The sequence below is a fragment of the Falco rusticolus genome, chromosome Z, assembly GCF_015220075.1.
Source record: "Falco rusticolus isolate bFalRus1 chromosome Z, bFalRus1.pri, whole genome shotgun sequence".
Classification (NCBI taxonomy): Eukaryota; Metazoa; Chordata; class Aves; order Falconiformes; family Falconidae; genus Falco; species Falco rusticolus.
Window position 1 is genome coordinate 36535836 of NC_051210.1, and position 21139 is coordinate 36556974.

At 37.7% G+C, this 21139-nt stretch overlaps 1 protein-coding gene across 4 annotated transcripts in view; it reads left to right on the forward strand.

Moving 5' to 3' along the window:
• AUH (AU RNA binding methylglutaconyl-CoA hydratase) overlaps window positions 1–21139 on the forward strand; it is a 113910-nt gene that overhangs the window by 47781 nt on the left and 44990 nt on the right. For 2 of the 4 annotated variants that reach the window (XM_037373363.1, XM_037373361.1), the window contains 2 exons: window positions 3052–3144; window positions 4063–4119. The exons of 1 other annotated variant lie outside the window; for it this stretch is intronic. In XM_037373363.1, the coding sequence (XP_037229260.1) occupies window positions 3052–3144; window positions 4063–4119 (150 nt within the window). The remainder of the gene's footprint in view (window positions 1–3051; window positions 3145–4062; window positions 4120–21139) is intronic. One more of the 4 variants, XM_037373362.1, reaches the window with a different exon arrangement.

Here is a 21139-nt window from a genome sequence, read left to right on the forward strand (position 1 = left end):
TTACCAGCTTCAAAACAGTTGTGATTTTTTGAGATCACTTCCAACACATTACATGTGTTTTTATATGCTTAAATGCAATGTCCTCCTGTGACATTCTGTACTGATGACAAAATTGTGGGAGAGTTTAGCTTACTCTACTCTTCATGTCTTTAAGTAATGGAGAGTCACAGGTAAGCAGGAGTCATTCCAAGACTACAGAATGCATCTGATCAGCCTTTTCTAAAACTACATGTAACATATTTACCAGGAATGCACTTCTGAAGTTGAATTGAAGATCCACAGTTACTACAGAGTAGGAAACAAGCCCATTTCTTTATATTGTTGTATAACATATTTTCTAACTTTTGTTTGAGCTTTTTATGGGTTTATTTGACTTAATTAGCTGCATCGTGTTACTGTTTAGTTTCTCTTATTGAAGTTTTTGTATACCTTTATTTACTTAGTTCTTCCATTTACCTGTTAGTCACTCCACCTGTATCATGTCTTGAATGGCCAATAAACATCCTTTTATACAGGTTGTTTTGCCTTCTGTTCCAGCAGGTTATTCCTCAAATAATACATACAAAATATTTTGATTTGCTTGTTCATGTTTTTTTGCTTCTTCAGCTAGTCCAAACTCTGTTTCTTCTGTGATCTCAAATACAGAAATACATTTTTGTCTTGTATCTGGCTTTGTTGCTGATTTAGGACTAACATATGCTGAAATGGGCCCTTCTTTTTCTTTACTGTACTTGGAACCTTCCTGTTCTGTAATATCATTAAGCATTGATGCTATAGTAGGACATGAGTATTGACTTTTGCTTGGGACACTTGTTTTATATTCAGAATGGAAGTGTATCTACATGCTTTACTATAAAATAGATGTGTGAAGTAATTCTTTATGAATTCATTGCGTGAACTGGCTTATTATTTAGTGTCCTTCGTATTCCACACATTGATGTGCTACAAGAATTCAGTGCAGTTCTCTTGACTACAGTTCAATGCTGCTTATTACTTGGTCTTTTTTTAACTGCTTCTAACAACATGTATCTGTGTACATGGTCTACTCTTATCTGTATGTTGTACACTCTAGTTGAATTATTTTGTTTCTTATAGATCTATTTCCAGTTCTGTTTGGGGACTTCACTATGCAGCTCACAATTGCACATTGATAAACCCATACCAGATTTAGAATCTAGCACCAATGATTATTAGTACAATTGCTTGAAATTTATATCTTGTTATTTAGACCGTGACAAAAAATGTGAAATAGTAGAGAATAAAACCACTGGGCTTCTTGGCAAAGCTTTAAATGGTCCTTTTCTATCACTCACTGCAAATAAGCCTTGCCATGTAGAATCATTGAGGAGGTTGACCTGTCAATTTACATAATTCATTGTTCCTAAAATGTGAGCGCATACAACTCAGTTAAGTTTACAGGGCGTAATTTGTCAAACATCATATCAGTTTTTGTTATGAGCTGAACAGTTTTGGAAGTTGTGTATTAGAACTATGCAGATAAACATGAACAAGTGTCTTTTGTACTACAAAACGTGAATATTCCAAGAAGTTTTACCCTTGGTAACAAGTTCTGGTAGCTTAGAAACTCAGCTTATGATCCAAAGCAATTGCCAGTTTATCTCTGTATTGCTTTTTCTGATGCTTCACAAGAACATATTAAAAGGATTAATTTCTTTAATTATTTTGATAGGTATGCACAGAGCTACTGTAAAGAATTTGTATTTTGCCTTTGATTCATTGTGAAGTTCCATGTCAAGTGATCCTTTAAAATTAATATCCTTTGGAAGTGATGATTCCTACACATGGTATCAAACTGCTTTTTCTCCCTTTGATTTTCAAAATTTAGTATTTCTTGATAGGAGTGCTGGCCGTAATTCTTGAAACCAAGCCATTTTGCAATACTCTCTCTGTAAGTTTTATTTCTGTGTGGAATAGTCTACTTGAATTGTACTATAGCTACATTTGGAAGTTACTTATCATAGGGAAAGTAGTCTGCCTTTGAGTACTGCAAAAGTTGTATAAGTAGTGCTCCAGATTCTGTTTGCTAACCTCTGAGAAATGGAACGTGCATGCAGGCAGTAACTGCTGGGAACTACAGCTGATAATGACCATGCCTTCATGTTCAGGCAAATTATTCTTCATTTTCCTATGTCAAAGTCACATTCTTTCAAGAGAAATGCTAGCTGTGTCAGCCTTGAACTTGGATTGCAAGACTGTTTGGCAAATTGATTATGGTGACAAGGTTATGAGTTTCGGTCAACAACCTGGCCCTGCTGGAAGTGAGAGTTGCCTTCCCTTCTTACCTTCCTATATAACTAAGAAAAAGTACATAGAGAAAGAGGATGCATTTTTCATCACACTTCTTTGAGTCTGTGGTGAAGGGGGAAGGAGAGAACATAAATTTGTTGGAGGTGAAGAGCAGTACTGTAAGCTGAATGTTTAAATCACTTCCCCATGTCAGAATGCTGATATTAAATTAAATACAAACCAGGCTACGGTCACACAGGGCTCTGACACTGCTACCTGTCATGTGTACTGGCAGCATGTGCATCTGTTTATCACACTGAAAACTTCCCCAGATTCCATGAAGCTGATAACTGCTGCTTTACAGGAGAAAAGGGGCGATAGTGGTGGCCACACCATGTCTGGGAATATTAAGACACAGCTTCCAGCTATGCTAGCATCACAGACGGTTATGATAAGACATCTGTATTTCAACTGGGGTTGTTTGTGTATGTGCCTTTTTTTAAGTATTCCTGGTTTATTCTTTACCTATCTCTGCTATGTATGTTTTTGGAGTTTACTATTCAGATTTTTGTCAGAAGTGAATGGAAGCTAGAGAAAAAGGCTTACAAACCTATTCAACCACAGTGTGATTAGAAGGAGGGTCAATGTTATTGTCAGTGTTGCTGAGCAACCAGTTTTTGTCCCAGCTTTGTTTTATGAAACTTGTTTCCTGTAGCATGATGGTACTTATAACAAAATGTAATGAAATGGTGTTTCAGAGGTGTTCTTTATGAGGCCAATATTAACTGGTACTTTCTTTTTCAGCAAATCTGCCTGTACCTACTATTGCTGCAATAGATGGAACTGCATTAGGTGGTGGCCTAGAACTTGCGTTAGCCTGTGATATAAGAGTGGCAGGTAGGTCTGAATCCTTTTTATAGAACATAGGATTATTAGTGTTGCAGATGGCTTGAATAATCCTTATGTTGGCAACAATCTTATACAACTTAATTTGTTTGACATTTTTATAACCAATTGTTTTAAAGGGATTTAGCAGAAACCTGTCTAAGTACTTAATTTCAAACAACTTACCACTGATAGCTGGATTGTTTTTGTTACATGTTTTATATTCTTATGACCTTTGTTTTTATCAGTATTGTCAGAAGGGCCATCTGGTAGTTTGATATTTTATTTAGTAATAAAAGTATTCTCCTTATGTGTATTTGAAGTGTTCTAGATGGAGATCTGATTTTATTGAAACAGGTTGCAGGGAAAAAGCAAAAGTTGTTAGTGAGAGTATTATTACACAAGCAATTAAGCTGTTCTAAAAGAAAAGTGACAACAGCACTTGAAAAGAGGAACCTTGACCTATCCAGCTGTCAGAACTGTAAAGCCATTTGTTGGAAAGTAAGTGGAAACTTGGTCTTGAACAGTTGCCAGTAACTGAGGGTATATAAAGCTGTTTGACCCTTAGAGAATATTCTGTCATCTAAAGAATGCATAATAATCAGATACAGAATTCCACCCCATTTTAAAATGTTAAATAATAACAGTCTTTTAGTATTTTACGTTTTGCAGTTAAGTCTCTGTTACTCACTGTAATTGCTTGTTATGTGAAAATGAATAAGGTACAGGACTCGCTTTGATGGGAGTAGTTGCATCTTTTACTAAAGGCAGATCGGTTGAATCTAGATTTTCATAAACAGATGCTTTTTAAGAGATTTATTTATAAAGGAAATGTAATAAGTAAGCAATCTTGTAGGTCATAAGTACATATTTTGCAAAGTTTTTTTCCTATAGATTATAGCAAGAACTCATTTACATTCTGTTTTTTAGCTGCTTCTGCTAAAATGGGCCTAGTTGAAACAAAGTTGGCAATCATTCCAGGTGCAGGTATGAATGTTGTGCTTTCGTTACCATGGATAACTAAAAAAACCACATGCTCTTGGTGCTTGATTTTGGATTGTTGTTTATGAATTTCTGCTTATTTTTACATTTCAATTAAGAATTACAGCATGTTTTAAAGCTTATTGCTCATATTACTTACCAAAAATTAATAGAAAAGTAGATTTCTCATTTTTAGGCAGTGGCACTTGTATATGATGTTTTTAATCAAAGTCTTCACCAAGTCAGTATTGAGTGATTCTGTAAATGACATGTGATGTCTTGATCGGAAGACTGAATAATTTTGCAAAGGAACAGAGGTAGAGTGTTCTCTACTCTGGAAGTAGAGAAAGGAAAAAAGGTAGAGTGTACAAAAATGGTAATTTAAATAATGATCCACTTTTACATAATGTCTGGTACTTTAAGATTAAAATTCTGTTTTCATGCTGCCTGTAAATTGGTTGCAAAGAGTTTAAAAGCTGAAAGTGTAGCTGTGAATAGATCTTTTGTCTTACCAACAGATTTTGCAGGTTTTGGGGTCAAAAGCTTCTTTTCTGTTTGGAAGGCTAGTTGACTGGCTTTTTCTGGATTCAAGGTGAATGAAAGTTATATAATGAATAGCATTTAAGAAGACCTTTGTGTTATGAAACCTTTGTTTTTATTTTATGCATAAGTCATTGTTACCTGAATTAAGATGTCTGCCTTTCTGGGGAAAGGGCAGTAACTTGAAAACGAGTGCATCCCTGTGACCCCCACCTAGCTTTGGCCTTCTTATCTGGAACTTCTGGGGAACTTTCTACCCTTTCTTTCCCCATATTTTATTTCTAATCGGTGGAACCTGTTTTGAAAGCACTGTATGCAGTTTTAGTGGGACACCATGGAAGCTTGTGTAGAGCGGATAGTAAAGATTACCATAATGGGAGCACTTGTATGAACTTTGTGTAAAGAAACTATCCGGTCTCATCACTAATCTATACAATTTCTGCACAGTTTCAAATGTTCTATTATTATGTTTATTGTTGAGTTGTGATTTCAGTCAATACTTTCTCCCAGTCTCTTTTTCTCTGTGGTTAGAGCTACATTTTACTTAAGGAAAACTGAGTTATGGTGACCGGTCTCTTTTTAGCAGTGGATAAAAATAACAATGTAGATGAATTTAAGGATATGTTTCCTTCTTGTGGTGTTGTAAATAATGACTTGACAATAAGTTCTAGTGAAGAAAAATACAGAAAATGATATTGTTTTTCTTGGCAATTTCCCCCCTTGATCTTCCCACTCCACCCTCTCCTAAGGAATTCTACAGGACAGTATGGGAGACATGATCTCCAGTTCAAGAAATTCAGGTCAAGTTCTCCATATGTTCTTAGTATTCAACTTGCTTAGGTTATCTCATGTCTGCTTGTCTTCATTTAATTATAGATGTTTCAAACTTCTAACACTTTCACCTTAAAATGCTAGGTGAATGATTCATTATGAGTTTCATTCAGAATATTTTATTCCTATTCAAAGACTGAGGTTTGAAAAATCTTTTTTTTTTTTTTTTTCCTGTCCTAAAACAACGATTTGGGTATATGTCTTCAGCTCCTTGAAAATACGACAGATTTCACCATCTTATAATGCCGTTTAAACTTAAAACATTTTGGTGTATGTTCAGTGATGAATTTTTTCCCTATTCTTACAGCCTTTCTGAGGACTCTTTTTGCTGAGTGTATTCAAGCTTATCACAACTTTTTCCTGATTAGCCTGTACTTGCACCAATCTGCTGAGCAATGATGTTTCAGCCCTTTTTGGCTCATAGTAACCGATCATGTGTTATGTCATCAGAGGGTGAAGAATGAGTGAAGAAATTTTGCATATGCCATTTAGACAGAGAAGCCAGATACGACTCCTGGAACCATAGGCTTCATGTGTTAATGGAGTATTTTCTTCTAGTGCTGACTTAAACCTGCTGTGAGCCAAAGCAGGACTGGGCAGTGGAGCTGAAAACAGCACTGTAGCCATCGAGAGGCTTCAATACGTTTCTGCGGCCATCTAATAAAACTGAAACACACTGACAAAATGTGTTGCTTCTTTGAAGGAAGTCCCTCCAGCATGGCAAGCTATTACTGTTTTTATTTCTGTTCCATCAGCTGCCACGAGTGTGTGGTAGATGTCCAGATCCTAACTTGGGTCATAATTAGCATGAGTGTTTGAGGCTGTATGAAAAACTATTTTCCGTTTTGCTTTTTTAACCCCCCAGGACGTTACTCTGAAGAGGTTATGTTAGAAGAATATTAGTAGAATTTAACAGTATTAAAATACAGATTCAGGGCAGATCAGCTATGAAATTTTGAACCTTGTTGTATGTTATGTTTTATTCCATCCTATTTTGAAATGTGGTCATCGAAAGACCCAGTCAGCTGCTGTCTAGTGACCAACGAGTTTTAAAATATATTTCCCAGGTGTGAGAAATTTTGCTTTTGAATATGCACATAAGTACTGTAACCTTCTAAAGGCTAAGGTCCAGCAGCAGTTAGTTGAATTCTGGTTAATAAACTAAAATCAATTGTTCCTTCTAAGCCTGTTGAGGGTCTCAGCCAAATAAGCATTTGGCTGTGTGCCTTAACTGTGAAAGCAGGGTGAGTATCCTCAGAAAATTCATCCATGGCAGACAGCAGAGCAAGACTAAGTGGGGTGACAACACTGCCTCCTTTTACACAATAGCTTTGTGCACAGACCAGCTGCTCAGGTTGTGAGGCAGAAGGATTGATTCTTCTGCCTTCAGAAATTTAAATCAAATTCTCTCTACTGTGAAAACAGCCTTAACTGGCAGACTGTGAGCTAGGGAAAGTAAAAAAATCTTTCCATTTTTCCTTTTCCAATACATCCCACTGTCTAGTAAAGAAATCAAGATTCAGAGAACTAAGGGAAATGTGTAACAGACAGAAAATGGCTTGGTAAAATCAGCGCTGGGAAAGTTACCTGAGGATTAATATTGACGATTTTTATTTTCTGAAGAAGGTCTGCCAATCCCTATTCATTGCACAAGTGCTCTTACGCCACCAAAACAATCATTTATCATAGAATCATAAATTGTCTAGGTTGGAAAAGACCTTTAGGATTGTTGAATACAACTGTTAACCTAGCACTGCCAAGTCCACCACTTAAACCATGTCCTTAAAGCACCACACCTCCACATCTTTTAAATACCTCCAGGGATGGTGACTCCACTACCCTGGGCAGCATGTTCAATGCTTGACAAAACTTTTGGTGAAGAACTTTTTCCTAATATCCAATCTAAACCTCCCATGGTGCAACTTAAGGCTGTTGCCTCTTGTCCTATTGCTTCTTACTTGGGAGAAGAGACTGACAACCCTCCTTTCAGGTAGTTGTAGAAAGCAATAAGATCTCCACTGAGCCTCCTTTTCTCCAGACTGAACAATCCCAGTTTTCTCAGCCACTTCTCATAAGGCTTGTGCTCTAGACCTTTCACCAGGTTTTAGCCCTTCTCTGGACACGCTCCAGCACCTCAGTGTCTTGTAGTGAGTGGCCCAAAACTGAACACAGAATTTGAGGTGCAGCCTCACCAGTGCTGAGTATGGGAGGACCATCACTTCCCTAGTGATCTGCTGGCTACACTGTTTTGGATACAAGCCAGGATGCTACTGGCCACCTGGGCACACTGCTGGCTCACATTCATCTGGGTGTCAACCAACACCCCCAGGCCCTTTCCCACCAGGCAGCTTTCCAGCCACTCTGCCCCAGCCTGTAGCACTGTGTGGGGTTGCTGTGATCCAGGGGCAGGGCCTGGCACTTCATGTTGAACTTCATACTGTTGGCCTTGGCCCATCAGTCCACCCTGTCCAGACCCCTCTGCAGAGCCTGCCTGCCCTCAGGCAGATCAGCACCATGCCCCCACAACTTGGTGTCATCTGCAAACTTACCAAGGGTGCACTCGAACCCCTTGTCCAGGTCATTGATAAAGATGTTAAACAGGACAGACCTCGATACTGAGCCCTGGGGAACACCATTTGTGCCCGGCCACCAGCTGGGTGTAACTCCATTCACCACCACTCTTCAGGCTCAGCCCTCCAGCCAGCTTTTAACTCGGTGAAGGGTACACCCGTCCAAGCCATGAGCAGCCAGTTTCTCAGGAGAATGCTGTGGGAGATGATGTTAAAGGCTTTTGTCAAAGAAATCTAGGTAGACACCATCCATGGCCTTTCCCTCATCCCCTAACTGGGTCAGCTTGTCACAGAAGGAGATCATGTTAGTGAAGCAGGACCTGCCTTTCCTAAAACCGTGCTGGCTGGGCCTGATCACCTGGTTGTCCTGTATGTGCTGTGTGATGGCGCTCAGGATGATCTGCTCAATAACTTTCTGCAGCACTGAGGTCAAGGTGACAGGCCTGTAGTTCCCCAGATACTCCTTCTGTCCCTTCTTGTAGATGGGTTCCACTTTTGTTAACCTTTGGTTAACTGGGACCTCCCCAGTTAGCCAGGACTGCTGATAGATGATTAAAAGTGGCTGGATGAGCACTTCTGCCAGCTCCCTCAGTGCCCCTGGGAGGATACCATCCAGCTCCATAGACTTGCGTGTGTCTAAGTGCTGTAGCAGGTCACTGACTGTTTCCCCTTGGATTATGGGGATTTCATTCTGCTCCTTGTCCCTGTCTTCCAGCCTGGGGGCTGGCTACCAAGGACAGGTGGTCTTACTGTTAAAGACTGAGCTAAGGCAAAGAAGGCATGAAGTTCCTCATCCTTTGTCAGCATGTTTCCCCTTGCATCCAATAAAGGATGGATATTCTCCTTGGCCCTTCTTTTGTTGCTAATGTATTTATAGAAACATTTTTTATTGTCTTTTATGGCAGTAGCCAGATTAAGTTCTAGCTGAGCTCTGGTACTTCTAATTTTCTTCCTGCATAACCTCACGACATCTTTGTAGTCCTTCTGAGTTGCCTGCCCCTTCTTCCAAAGGTCATAAACTCCCCTTTTTTTCCTGAGTTCCAGCCAAAGCGGTCTGTTCAGCCAGGCTGATCTCCATCCCTGCTGGCTTGTCTTTTGGCACACAGGGACAGCCTGCTCCTGTGCCAGTAAGATTTCCTTCTTGAAGAACATTCAGCTTTTGTGGACACCTTTGCCCTTCAGGACTGCCTCCCATGGAAGTCTGTCAACCAGTCTCCTAAAGAGGCCCTCTGGAAGTCCCAAGTAGCAGTTCTGCTGACCCTTCTTAATTCTCCAAGAATCAAAACTCATTTAGTGATCACTATGCCCACAACAGCCTCCAACCGTCACGTCGCCCACATGTGCTTCTCTGTTCATAAACAGGTCCAGCAGGGTGCCTTCCCTAGCTGGGTCCCTCATCAGCTCGGTCAGGCAGTTATCTTCCACGCACTTCAGGAGCCTCCTAGGCTGGTTCCTCTCTGCTGTGTTGTATTTCAGCTCATTTGCTCATCCCCTCTCTCCCTCACTTTTTGTCCCCCTGTGAACCTGGGGTCTGTTGGCCAGTTGGGGTCTAGTTTGGCTACAGGGCAGCGGTTGCAAAAAAAAAGACAGTCCTTAGAATTTTATTAGAATTAGGTGGCCAGATGAAGGGAAAATTTTATTGTCCTCAGATGAAAAGTTTCAGCACGAACTAACCTATTCTTGGACATGAAAGAATGGGCACAGGAGGGAGCTTTTGTGGATGTCTTAGTTTCGGTCTGTTTCAGTCAGGACATGCCTCTCACTGGACAGCAATGAGTTCATATGAGACAGGATTTCATGGGAAACCAGACTTGATTATCTCTCTAGTTTAATGAGATGCTCGTTATCAGCTACAGTTATTATAGTGGCTTTTCTCAAAGTTGTTCATTGCTAAAAGGAGTTGATTTTTCGGATCTCTTGGTCAAAAGGCTGTTTAAACAACTTATTTTCTGTGTCATCCTGTGTTCTGTACAGAACTCAGAATCATGTAGGAAGAGCCTTTTTACAGCAAAATCATGTTCCGTCTCTTTGTTGTTATTTCTGAAACTGAAGTAAAAGGAAAGCAAACCTCTCCAATTAATGTAGTTTTTGATGTCTCTGAACTTGCAAAGGAAGTGTTTCATAGTGACAAGTTTCTCCATTGCCGAAAATTGTCTTTTGGAGCATTTGTGTCTGAAGTCCTTTGTTTTTTTACTTTGTAACTTTTTAAAGCTATCGCTATGCATGTCTTCTGATGTTTATCTCTAGGTTTTCACAATGGATGTCATACTGGCCTGTAATTGATAGATGATGCCTTGCTGGCAGGTCTCCCTTTATTTGTTAGTACCTTATTTGTGTACTACTCAGTAGTAGATCTGTTACAAGATAAAAATTCTTGTAAACAACATACATAAGCTTTCTTATTCTTTAAGAGAAAGTTATAATTGGTTGGACAAGGGAAAATATTCTATGACAATAAGTAGGAAAGATGGGCACATATATAAAAAATAATTGAGTTTTCTTTATGCATTTTTTTCCATGGAAGTTTCATGTGTAAAGCTGAGATATTGGTATATATCAACAATTATGTTTCCACAAAAAAGGGAAAATAAAATAACAGAACATAACTGAAATTAATATACTAGTGTCAGCAGATAATTTGATCCAGCTAGATTAGAACTGTAGCTACTGGCATGCGTACTTACAGCTGTCCCTCCTTTTTTGTTTTTGTTTTGTTTATGGAGATATTTTAATTAGTAAGGCTTTATTCAACTAATTAAAATGAATGTTGCCTTTGTTCTTCCCTGCTCCTCCCCAAAATCACCATACTTCATTACAGATCTGTCTTCCACTGTTTAAAGGTAAAATAAAAACCCAGCACGTCATCCCTGGGATCACGCTATTCTTGACAGCATTCAGTTTAAAAGCATATTTTACCAAAAAGGCTTTAAAAAAAAAAAGGAAGGATAAAAACTAAATCTCCATGAAATCTTTAAAAAAAGTCTTTGTAAATAAGCATATCTTCCTTCTGTATGTTAAAATTACTTTGAACATGTTTTTCCAAAGTGAAAGTTAAGCTTTGTTACATAGCAGGCTGGACTGCTCTGTCTTTAAAATATTATATAGCAAGAGAGCGCGGTAATGGCAGCATTTTTGTGTTTTCCTCTTTCCACTTTGGTAACAGTATTGTTTTGACTGTTTTTCTAAACTTTAAAATGTATTTGGGGAAGTTGTGGTACTTGTAGATTATAAGATTATAAAAGATGATGGAGGGACACACTGAAAAATTAGTTTTCTTGCATAGGAAGAAAACGAGCATAAACGTGAAAACTAGATTTAGGTAATTATTGTGTATTTTTGTTATCTTTTAAAGTATTTGTAATTCACTTTTGGAAACTACAGGATTTATTTTAAAGCTGAAAAACCCACACTGTTTTGGATGAGGAGTATGGGGAAAACTTGTACAGAATTTGGTCTTGCTAACAGCAATACTTACACAATTCCGCCAGGTGTGAAGGTTAAATAAAATGTCTGACATTTCAAGTTGAAATCTGATGCACCTTACATTATATTGTTAACATACTCTTTAAATTTCTATACATTAGTTTCAACAGTAATACGAATAACTGCATTTGACAGATACTAAAGAAATTAAAGTGTCACCATTTGTGGTAGCATCTGAGGTAGGACTTAAAGAACTTAAAGTCTTCTGCATGTTTAGTGCAATTTTTCTGCATGTAGGTGCTACTTGATAGTTCATCATTACAGAAATGTTTAGAAAGAAAAACCTGCTTATTTTGTGTAACTTTATACATCTTACTTGAGTAATTCTATACCTCTCTATTCCATCTTTATTCCTGCCCTCACTAGCCTACTCTTGTCTCCTACTCTTTTTCCATAAAGTCTCCCTAGTTCTTACATATACACTTTTTTCTCATTACGTAATGACAGCAACTGAGTGTTCTTACATTTTTGAAGTTCAGTGCTTGGTCCTATGGCAGCTGACAGATTGGGAAAAAAACTCCAAGTGAAACAGATAGCTTTGAGCTGTTTTTTTTCCAGTTAGTCCATAAAATCTTTTGTGACTTCTCTTAATTCTTCTGTTTACTTATCCCAGTCTTGTGTCAGTTTTTTAATATTGTCAAGTTCCCAAATCAAACACTGGTAGAAGACAGTTTTAAATAAGCTCCTGAATCAGCATCTTCAGCATTTCATCAATATTGTATTTAAAAATTTATTTACTGTGGAAAAACCAAGATTAACTTCTTCCTCCATCCTCCCTCCTTCCCTCCCTCCCTCCTTCCCTCCCTCCTTCCCTCCCTCCTTCCCTCCCTCCTTCCCTCCCTCCCTCCCTCCTTTCCTCCCTCCCTCCTTTCCTCCCTCCCTCCTTTCCTCCCTCCCTCCTTCCCTCCCTCCCTCCTTCCCTCCCTCCTTCCTTCCCTCCCTCCTTCCTTAATTCTTTTTTTTTTTTAATGACATGACTGCTTGAGCATTTACAATCATTTACAATCCTATTATGATTTGGTACAGTAAAAACTCTAAATTAGTTACTATGAGAACATCTATCTACTTTTTCTTCAGTCATCTGAAGTCTAGATAGCTTTATTTGCATTTTAATATTTTGTAATGTTTACTTTATGTGTCGTGTTAAATAAATGGCCTGAAGTAAAAAATCACTAATAGTGTAGAAAACAGATGTTTGAACATCCACTCTTTTCTCAAAGTAATTAAACACAATATATAGATGTTACTAGAGGGGGCTAAATTGGTTCTGCTTCTGTAAGTTACGGAGAATTGTAGTTCTTACGTTTTCCTTCTCTTAAATAAAAATAAGCTGATTTTCATCAATTTTCTCTCTAGCTTTATGATCAGTTGTAATGGTGATGATGTTGAGGCAGACCTTCAACATGTCATGCAATAGTAACACCGCAAAAGCTGCATCCATAAAACTAATGTTTTGCAAACTTTATTTACAGTCTCTTATATAAATAGAATATTTTACAAGTAGTGGCAGTGTGCAGCAGAAGAGGACAGGAGAACTCCATGTCGTCAGAACTATCCCCTGTATCTACATGAAGCATACAGTACTTACCTTTGCAGACTGATGCACAGAATAATCTGTGCATTTCCCTTTACATGCCAGCCATAGAACACTTTCCAAAACACAGTTAGTACTTCCTACACAAAAAGGAGGAATCCAAAGTTATCATCACTGTCCCAAGTGACTGCAGTTTTATAGAATGTTGTTTTAAATGTCGAGTTCAGTGTAAGGGATACACCATTTCTGACATTCTAGTTGTTTCTGCTAGCACAGACTGCAGAACACTTCTTTCTGACCTAAATTTGAAGATGTCTTGTTTACAAATCAGGATTAACAATCATTTGAGAATTTTCTGTATCATAAGGAACAGCACTGCATTCCCAGCATATTGTGGCTAGTTAAAGTTAGTCCTTTGATACTGCGGAGGAAGGAGGAAATTAAGCTAGGACAAAAGAAAGCCCCAGAAGCCAAGTCAAGCATTAGAGGAAGTGTGAGAGAAAGGGAATTTTCTTGGTCTTGGAAAGCAAAGCATGAATGTTCTGAGATTGGTATAATATACCTATGGAGAAACCAAACCTTAGCAACAAACAATGATTAAATGGTCTTTAGACATTTGTCATGTCTTGGGTGTATAAAAACATTGTTCTTTATATCAAGATTGGATTTTGGAGTACTGTTTTTACTAGACTTCATTCTTACATCCTGAGCAATGTTATCAGTTCTTTTCCTCATTCGCGTAGGTATATAAGTGTATTTGCTTTCATCAGTTTGAAAATTGTTTCATGAGATTGGTGGATTGCTCATTTTTGAATGACAGCCAGAAAAATGAAAAAATGTAACCAACGGTTTGTTTTCTTCCATACTCCTTAAATCGTGTAGATTTAAGCTCTGTTCAGGTACTGTTTCAGTGAGCATGGGTTGTGCAATCACATTTGTGTCTTTTCCAGGCCATTTCTGTGCCATGGTAACTAAGGACTGAAGCTTTGAAAAGAAAGCAAACCTGAACTTTGCTTTTGCAACTTGGTTTTCTCACTGTAAATGGAATGGTATGACACTGGATAGAAACCACAGTTGAGCAGATTGTAACAATGTGAATGGAATTCACAGTAGATTTTATGTGTAGGTGCAAGGTAGGATATATTCACTTGGGTTTCTCAAGTGGAAAGGGCCTGGAGAGCATGAAGTAAATGGAGAAAAGAATGATCTAAAATGCTGCTAGGTAAAGAACCCTTTATTTTTTCAAAGTCAGTTAAAATTTAAAATTATCTGTATACATCCTTACAACTTATCAGGTAAATGAGTTTTGTATTCACTCCTGAGGACCCATCAGAGTTCATGAATGCCTTTGATGAAATTATTTTCCCCTTCATCAAAGTTTAGAATTAATGTTAAAAGTTATATGAAGTGTGATGTGTTTTGTGTAAGACCATTCTTTTTTACTTTGTAAAAGGACAGCCCTTTACATCCCCAAACATGTCCTGAAACCAGCATGTCGTGTCTATCTCAAGCTCTCTTGTCCACTCAAAATCATGATAAAAACTTCCAACTGCACACTTTGGTGTAAAGTTTTTGTATTATTTTCTTTCACTTTCTCATTTTTAATCTTATGTGAAAACAAAAGGAAGACTAAGCAGTAAGAATCAATTTTTCTGAGGAAGAGTGGGGCATGAGGAAAATAAAACTCTTCTGGATATGGAAAATACAGTTGCATACAATTTTCTTTTAAAAATTGCCTTACTGAAGTTTGGTTTTTTTTTAATTAAAAAAATTACATTTTGGAAATAAGTATTAGACAAATTAAACTCAGTACCTACTGATTTGTCTTACCTTTTCTAGTGGACTAGAAGCTAAAACAAAAATCCTGAACTTCTATGTTTCAGCTTCTTCCACAGTCAGCACCTGAATTTTAAGGTTCTCTACCTTCTTGTCTGGTTACCTTTCCATGTTCCTCTATTGAGGAGACTCATTGCTACTTCAGCTCATTGTCAGAGATTAAGTATTGCCTCAGATAGTGCCCTTTCTTCCTGTAGCTTCACTTATGCTCTCTACTTGGCAAAATAATACAACTTTTTCTCTACTCTTCCTATCTCTATGGTAACACAAGTGGTAAGGAGAAAGAACTCCTTAGGGAGTGTTAGCAAAGGCAGAGAAAACAGGCAGGTGAAAGTAAGAGTCTAGTACAGAAAATTATTAAACTTAAAGAAACAGTGATAAATGAAGATGAAAATGCATGAGCCAGTCAATCTGGGTTGGGAATTTATTTTCTTATTTCTGGAGGTGGTGAGGGAAAAATCAAATTTTACCTTTTAGTGATAGAATCAAGCAGGAATGTATCATTACCAACCAGCAGTGTGTGTATGAAAAACATACTAGGGCAGTGTCAATGAAATAACAGGAATGAAGAAGATTATTCATACCATAAAGGCAATTTTGGAAGTCTTAGTTGCTGTGCGTCACTGCTGTCTCTTCAATGACAGCCCACGAAACATAAAATCCTTATTTTTGTTCTTGTTTTGTCCGTAAATAAGATGTGTGGAAAAGGTGGTGAAAATACTCCTTGTAGTGTTAAGAAGCTTGTTAATCTGCATAGTGATAGACACAATTTAATACAAGATGATGAAGCTGAGACATTGGACGCTGACATATGTAGCTGATCATATTACGTACCACTTGGTAGTTTTCAGTAGTTCTGTAGAGGCGGTAAGTGAATGTGGTTTTCAGTTGAGGAAGTTGAGATAAAAAGTATATGTAGAAGACCTGCATGATTCTCACAGTTGAGGAAAGCAACATTCATATATAGGAATCATACATCTCATAAACCACTTTGTAAGTGTTTTTAAGTGACTTAGCTTCTGTGGTGTATTCTCCCTCCCCACACCTGCCCTTTATTTTTTTTCAAGCCTACAGTTGACAGAACCTAGCTATCATACTGCTACTGTCTAGCCTGTACCTGTATTTGGGATGGAGTCTGCAAGAAACTGTAGTTCTCTACAGAGATTGCACAAAGAAGCAGAGACAAAAGGCACAAGAGAGAAAGATGAGAAAAGATATGCACACTGATAAGAGGTTACTGACAGAGGAACAAGACAGGTTGCAGGTACAAACCTGAGGATTTACTTTTAATAAATGAGGAAAAAGAAGTAAGATGCTGAAACTTTCCTGTTGATTCTCTTAAAGAAATAGTTTATTAAGAAAAAAGGAATCAGTATGAGTTTTAGAAACATACCCATTATCCTAGTTTTTTGTTCTGTTTGTTTTTTCCCAGATACTCCCACAGTATTTTTGAAACTTAATGATGGGTATGTCCTTCCAAAATTTAGTTACAAGTCTTTATGTCATTATTTGGTCAAAATTTCCATTTACATCAGTGTTTGTCAGAGTAAGACTACAAAAACCTATGATCATCTTTTAGGATTTGTTTCAGTAGTAATGAATCCTGAGGGAATCTGGAGGAAGAAAGAAAACCCAAAATTTTGAGGAGATTAAATGAGCAATATGTTTCAGTCTTGCAAATTCTGGACCTCTTGTTTAAGTCTGTGCAAGTGACCCTTACTGTGCATAGCACACAGAGCAGAGTTCCAGTTTAGTCATTGGCATGTGTTAGTAAGGACTTGTGTAAGCAGGGATTGCTGAGTGAAATTAATGAATTGCATTACTTATGTCATGTTCAAATCTGGTTTATGAAATAATGTTGTGGGATTTTTGGCAGTGCAAGAGTAGTTTTTGTACAGTATTTCAGTTTACCTTCTGCAGTTCACTTGATGAGCGCATGGAAAACAATTTACAGGAAGCAACAGGCTTTGGAAAGATGAGAAGAAGATGAAATATCTTGACTGTGTATTGTTATTAAGATTCCCCTCTTCAATATGTTTCCATCTTAATATAGATGTTACTGGGGGTGAAGAATTGGGAGTGGGGCTCTGGAGTACCAGCTGGAGTATATAAATGGGGGCTAGTATAGACGCAACAATGCTTGGTAAGTTCCTAAAAATTATGTTGACAGCTGTTGAGCTCATCCATACTCAGTGTGTTTTTGAAGAGAAGCCAAGGAATTTTTAATCAAGGAAGATTACTGAACAGATTACTGTGTGCTGAATATTTAAAAATAGACTTACTTTTATTAGTAAAAACTCTTTGTTTAAGCCTGAAGTGTTACATTTTTCACTGAAAATGCAAAAGCTGTTTTGATTTAAAACAGTATTAAATTATTATGAATGAGATAGAAAGAGATAATGAGATGGAAAGAAGATAACATTTATTCTGTTTAATCGGAATGTTCTATAGGAATCTCAGCATGAGTAATGTAAGAGCATTTTAACTTTAAACTTTAATGGATCTCAGACTGTGGCATTTTGGGGGGAGAGAGGGCTTTTAGAGACCAGTTAGACTGGAAAATGTATGATTTAAAGAAAATTTTCTACAGAATGTTTTGCGTGAAGTTATTTTGGTAATCTGCTCTCACAGGACCAGTTGCTAGTCTTTTCCCACCCTAATGAAACTAGGTCACTAGTTTTTGGCACCCATCCAAGTTGTGAGATTTATTTGGTGTTCAAGCATACTGTCTAGAAATAGTGATGCAATGTCAGCAAGGCCACTTTTCATTTCATGAACATAATTTCCACTGCCCTGGAATTAATTTAGTCACTGACCTGTTAATAACTGCAATCTGTCACTGGTTTACAGAGGCAGAGGAAGTTTCTGGAAATAGTCATGGTCACCCTACCAGGTGATTAGTTACAGGATTTCTGTTCAATGTAACATTTTTTGATTTTGATCATGCAGAAGAGTCAGGCTACTAATGAAAACAAATCAGCAACTTAATCAAAAGGAAAATACTTGCAATTAATGAACGTTTGAGAGAAAGAACTGATTTGAAGTGGTTGTTTTACACCACATTATACTGTAATATGTCTGAGAACCATTCTGGTTACCTTTGGAAAAGTATAGGTATTCATCTAGTGTAAATGGTATAAAATTATTTGAAAAAGCACATTCTAGTATTGCTGTTGTACTTGTTAAGTAAAAGGAATACAAGTAATTCAAATTTACTGGTGTTCCAGGTTTGTTATCACCCACACCCACACATACCCCTCCCTAAAAGCAGGATTGCCTTTTGGCACAGGCATGGCAAGCAGTCACTTGGGGCAGTAGATGGCTCTGGATAGCAAAATAACTATTAGCCCTTTTCTACTTTACACATGCCAGAGCCCTGGAGAGTCAGGCTTGCTGCTGCCATTGAGGAAGAAGAGTTCAGGGGTTAGGAAAGAGTTCTTACCGTGCAGTGTCACAGCTGGCTGCTCCTAGCAATGCTGCTGCTGTTGTTTTCAGTGTTTCTGTTTCTGCTGTAGAGAAGCAGAAGACTTAGCTCTAAAGGGATCCCTTCCCCTGTTCTGCATCCTAGCTCTGAGCCTTTTCCCTCACTTAAGATCTGAGTGGTTCTTCTTTTCCTCATTTACCATTCCCCATGGTACAAGCTGCACAGCATCCTGGCCCTTAATCCACTGTCTAGAAAAATTAAATTTTGCCCATAGCAGTAAGCTTTCTCTGATTAAAGTATCAGGCACCATCACTGCACGTAGTAAATCCTACTCTTGGGTATATCTGAGAAAAGGCTTTTTTAAGCTCATGCAGAACTGATGTTTGGGCACAGACTAAAGCTTAATAAGAAAAGTTTTCTTGGTCTGGTGGCTTTGGGTTTTTGGGCGATCTAATTTAATACACTTCAGGAGCTTCTGAGTTAGGATACTTCATGTAGTATTAGAGATACTAGAATTTCTGATGGAGCTTTCACCAGAGCTCAGTGCTAATCTACTATTTTTGCCATTGCAATCATGGAAAGAATTGCCACTTTTTTTGGTCTTGATCAGAAGCATTTTTCTTGAAGTTTTAGTTTCAGAAGGCAACATGTGGCCTGGATTTCCATGGCTGAGAAATGGTAGTTGAAAACATGTCCCTCCTTCATAATGGGTTCAGGTCAGTGTAAGTGAATGGCTGCCTCTGTTTCTAATGTGATTTTTTGGGAGTCTTGCTTAAATTTTTTCCAGTGTTTGAGGGTGGAAGAGCACTAGAAGTCTTTTTTAGCAGTAACTTGCTGATTGAAAGTGAATATTTTTGAAAATTCCAGCTTTATATAGTGTATCTGAACTCTTTAGAGGGGCCAAACACTATGTTGGGGTGAAGTTGTGATGTCCATAGCAGTATCATCCTGCACCTCTTCAGTGCTACAAGAGAATTTATGAAATTCAGTTCTAAGACTTGATGTTTTTTTGGTTTAAGATGTAATATGAAAAAAAGAATTTCTCAAAAAAAGGACAAAACAGGACAGAAAATAGCAACTTTCTCATTGACTCTTGCTAAAACCAGCATTTTCTAATGGAGGCTTCCGTAAAGGGCAGTAGCTATTGCATACTGCTCTGTTTAGTGATATTTATGTTATCAGACTGGTAGCTATATCATTTCCCTGTATGGAACAAGAAAATGGCTGGCTGTTTTGTACAATAGCCAGGCTTTCCAGCATATGGAATGCTAGCAAATTTTGATGACTTGGCCCATTGCATCTTCTGATGTCTCCTTTGTTTTCAAATTCTTTCAAGTGACACAGTAAATTAAGCTGTTCTCTGTTCACTGCATCTGCTGACTGTACCCCAAAGTCTTTGTAATAAAAAAGAGAATAAAATAAAGTAAATTCCTGGTGAGTCATTTTCTAATATGTGATAAAACAGAAAACTAAACCTGGGGATGAACAATTTAGAACAACATTCTGATCTAGCAAATTAATAGAAGCAGAACATACTTACTTTGGGTTTTGTGCCACGCAAACCAAATAAAAATTATTTGGATAAACCTTCCAGTGTTTCGGACATGAGTGGTTTTCTTTAAAACATACTATTGAAGTCTTTGTATTAATTTGTAAATTACTTATAAGGAAATCACATGAAAGTTTTACAGTGTTCTTATGTTATTCTGTTATCAGAAAGTAGTGTGATTATGATTCAGATGGTTGGTTTTGGGGAGATTTTTTTCTTCCCATTTGTATGTTTCAGCATGGAATAAAGAAACGTGTTAATGTTTGGTGGCTTTCTAAACTCATAGTTGCTTTGGGACATTTGAACTGACATGTTTGGAAAATCCCTCAGCCTGAATCACTAGTTCACCTATATTGTAGGAAGCATAAAACAGAGCAGTTTAATCATCTAAAAATGCATGTGAATGTTGTTCTTGAAAACTCCAGTGTTCTAGGGGTTCAATTTTTTTTGTTGTTATTGTGGCAGATTTTTTTTCATTTTGCTGAGCTTAACATCTGCTTTATTGACTGTTTCAAATGGATTTCTGTGACTTTTGCCAAAGGTTTGCACTTACCAAGAACATAAGCTAAGTGCAGTTTTCCTCTTCTGTTGTTAAGTCACTTTTTCCCCCTGTTTTTACTGGGGAAATTTCTTTGGAAAATATCTCTCTTGGCTCTGTGCTTTCTTGTAAAGGGTCAGCAGGTGATACTTCTCCCAGCAGAGCTGGAATGAAAGTAGGTCTTGTAGAAAGTAGATGAATGATGACCAATTAAAAATCTTCAAAGTGTTCATAGCTTTGAACATTTTATGTGTGGAATTTCCACTGTACACTATAGGACTTTGTAAGTCTAGCTTCCAAAATCAAGCCATTCTCAGTTGCCTTAATCTGAAAAACAGCGAAAAATTCAGTGGATTCATGTTTGCTGAACAGAAAAAAAAAATTAAACATCTGTCAATCCACTTGTTCTAGCATATATGAACACGTGAGGTGGCAGGTGGATATTAGCTGAGTCAGATGAAAAAATTTTGTGGTAAATTAATTTTAAAGTACAGACTTCCCCACCATTTTTCTGGTAGTGGAAGCCTCAGTGTAGCAATAAACATGGGAAAAGTTGTCCTTTTAGGAAATATCAGTGAAGGGTAGCTACTTTAATTAGAAAGCTGATACTTCTGTACGTTTTCTACCACCCATTTTCTGGAAGAGTCTTAGAGTGCTGCCACACCTGGATTCAAACATAGGCAAGCTTAAATTCCAGTTTCTCTCCGTGTGCCCTGTGAAC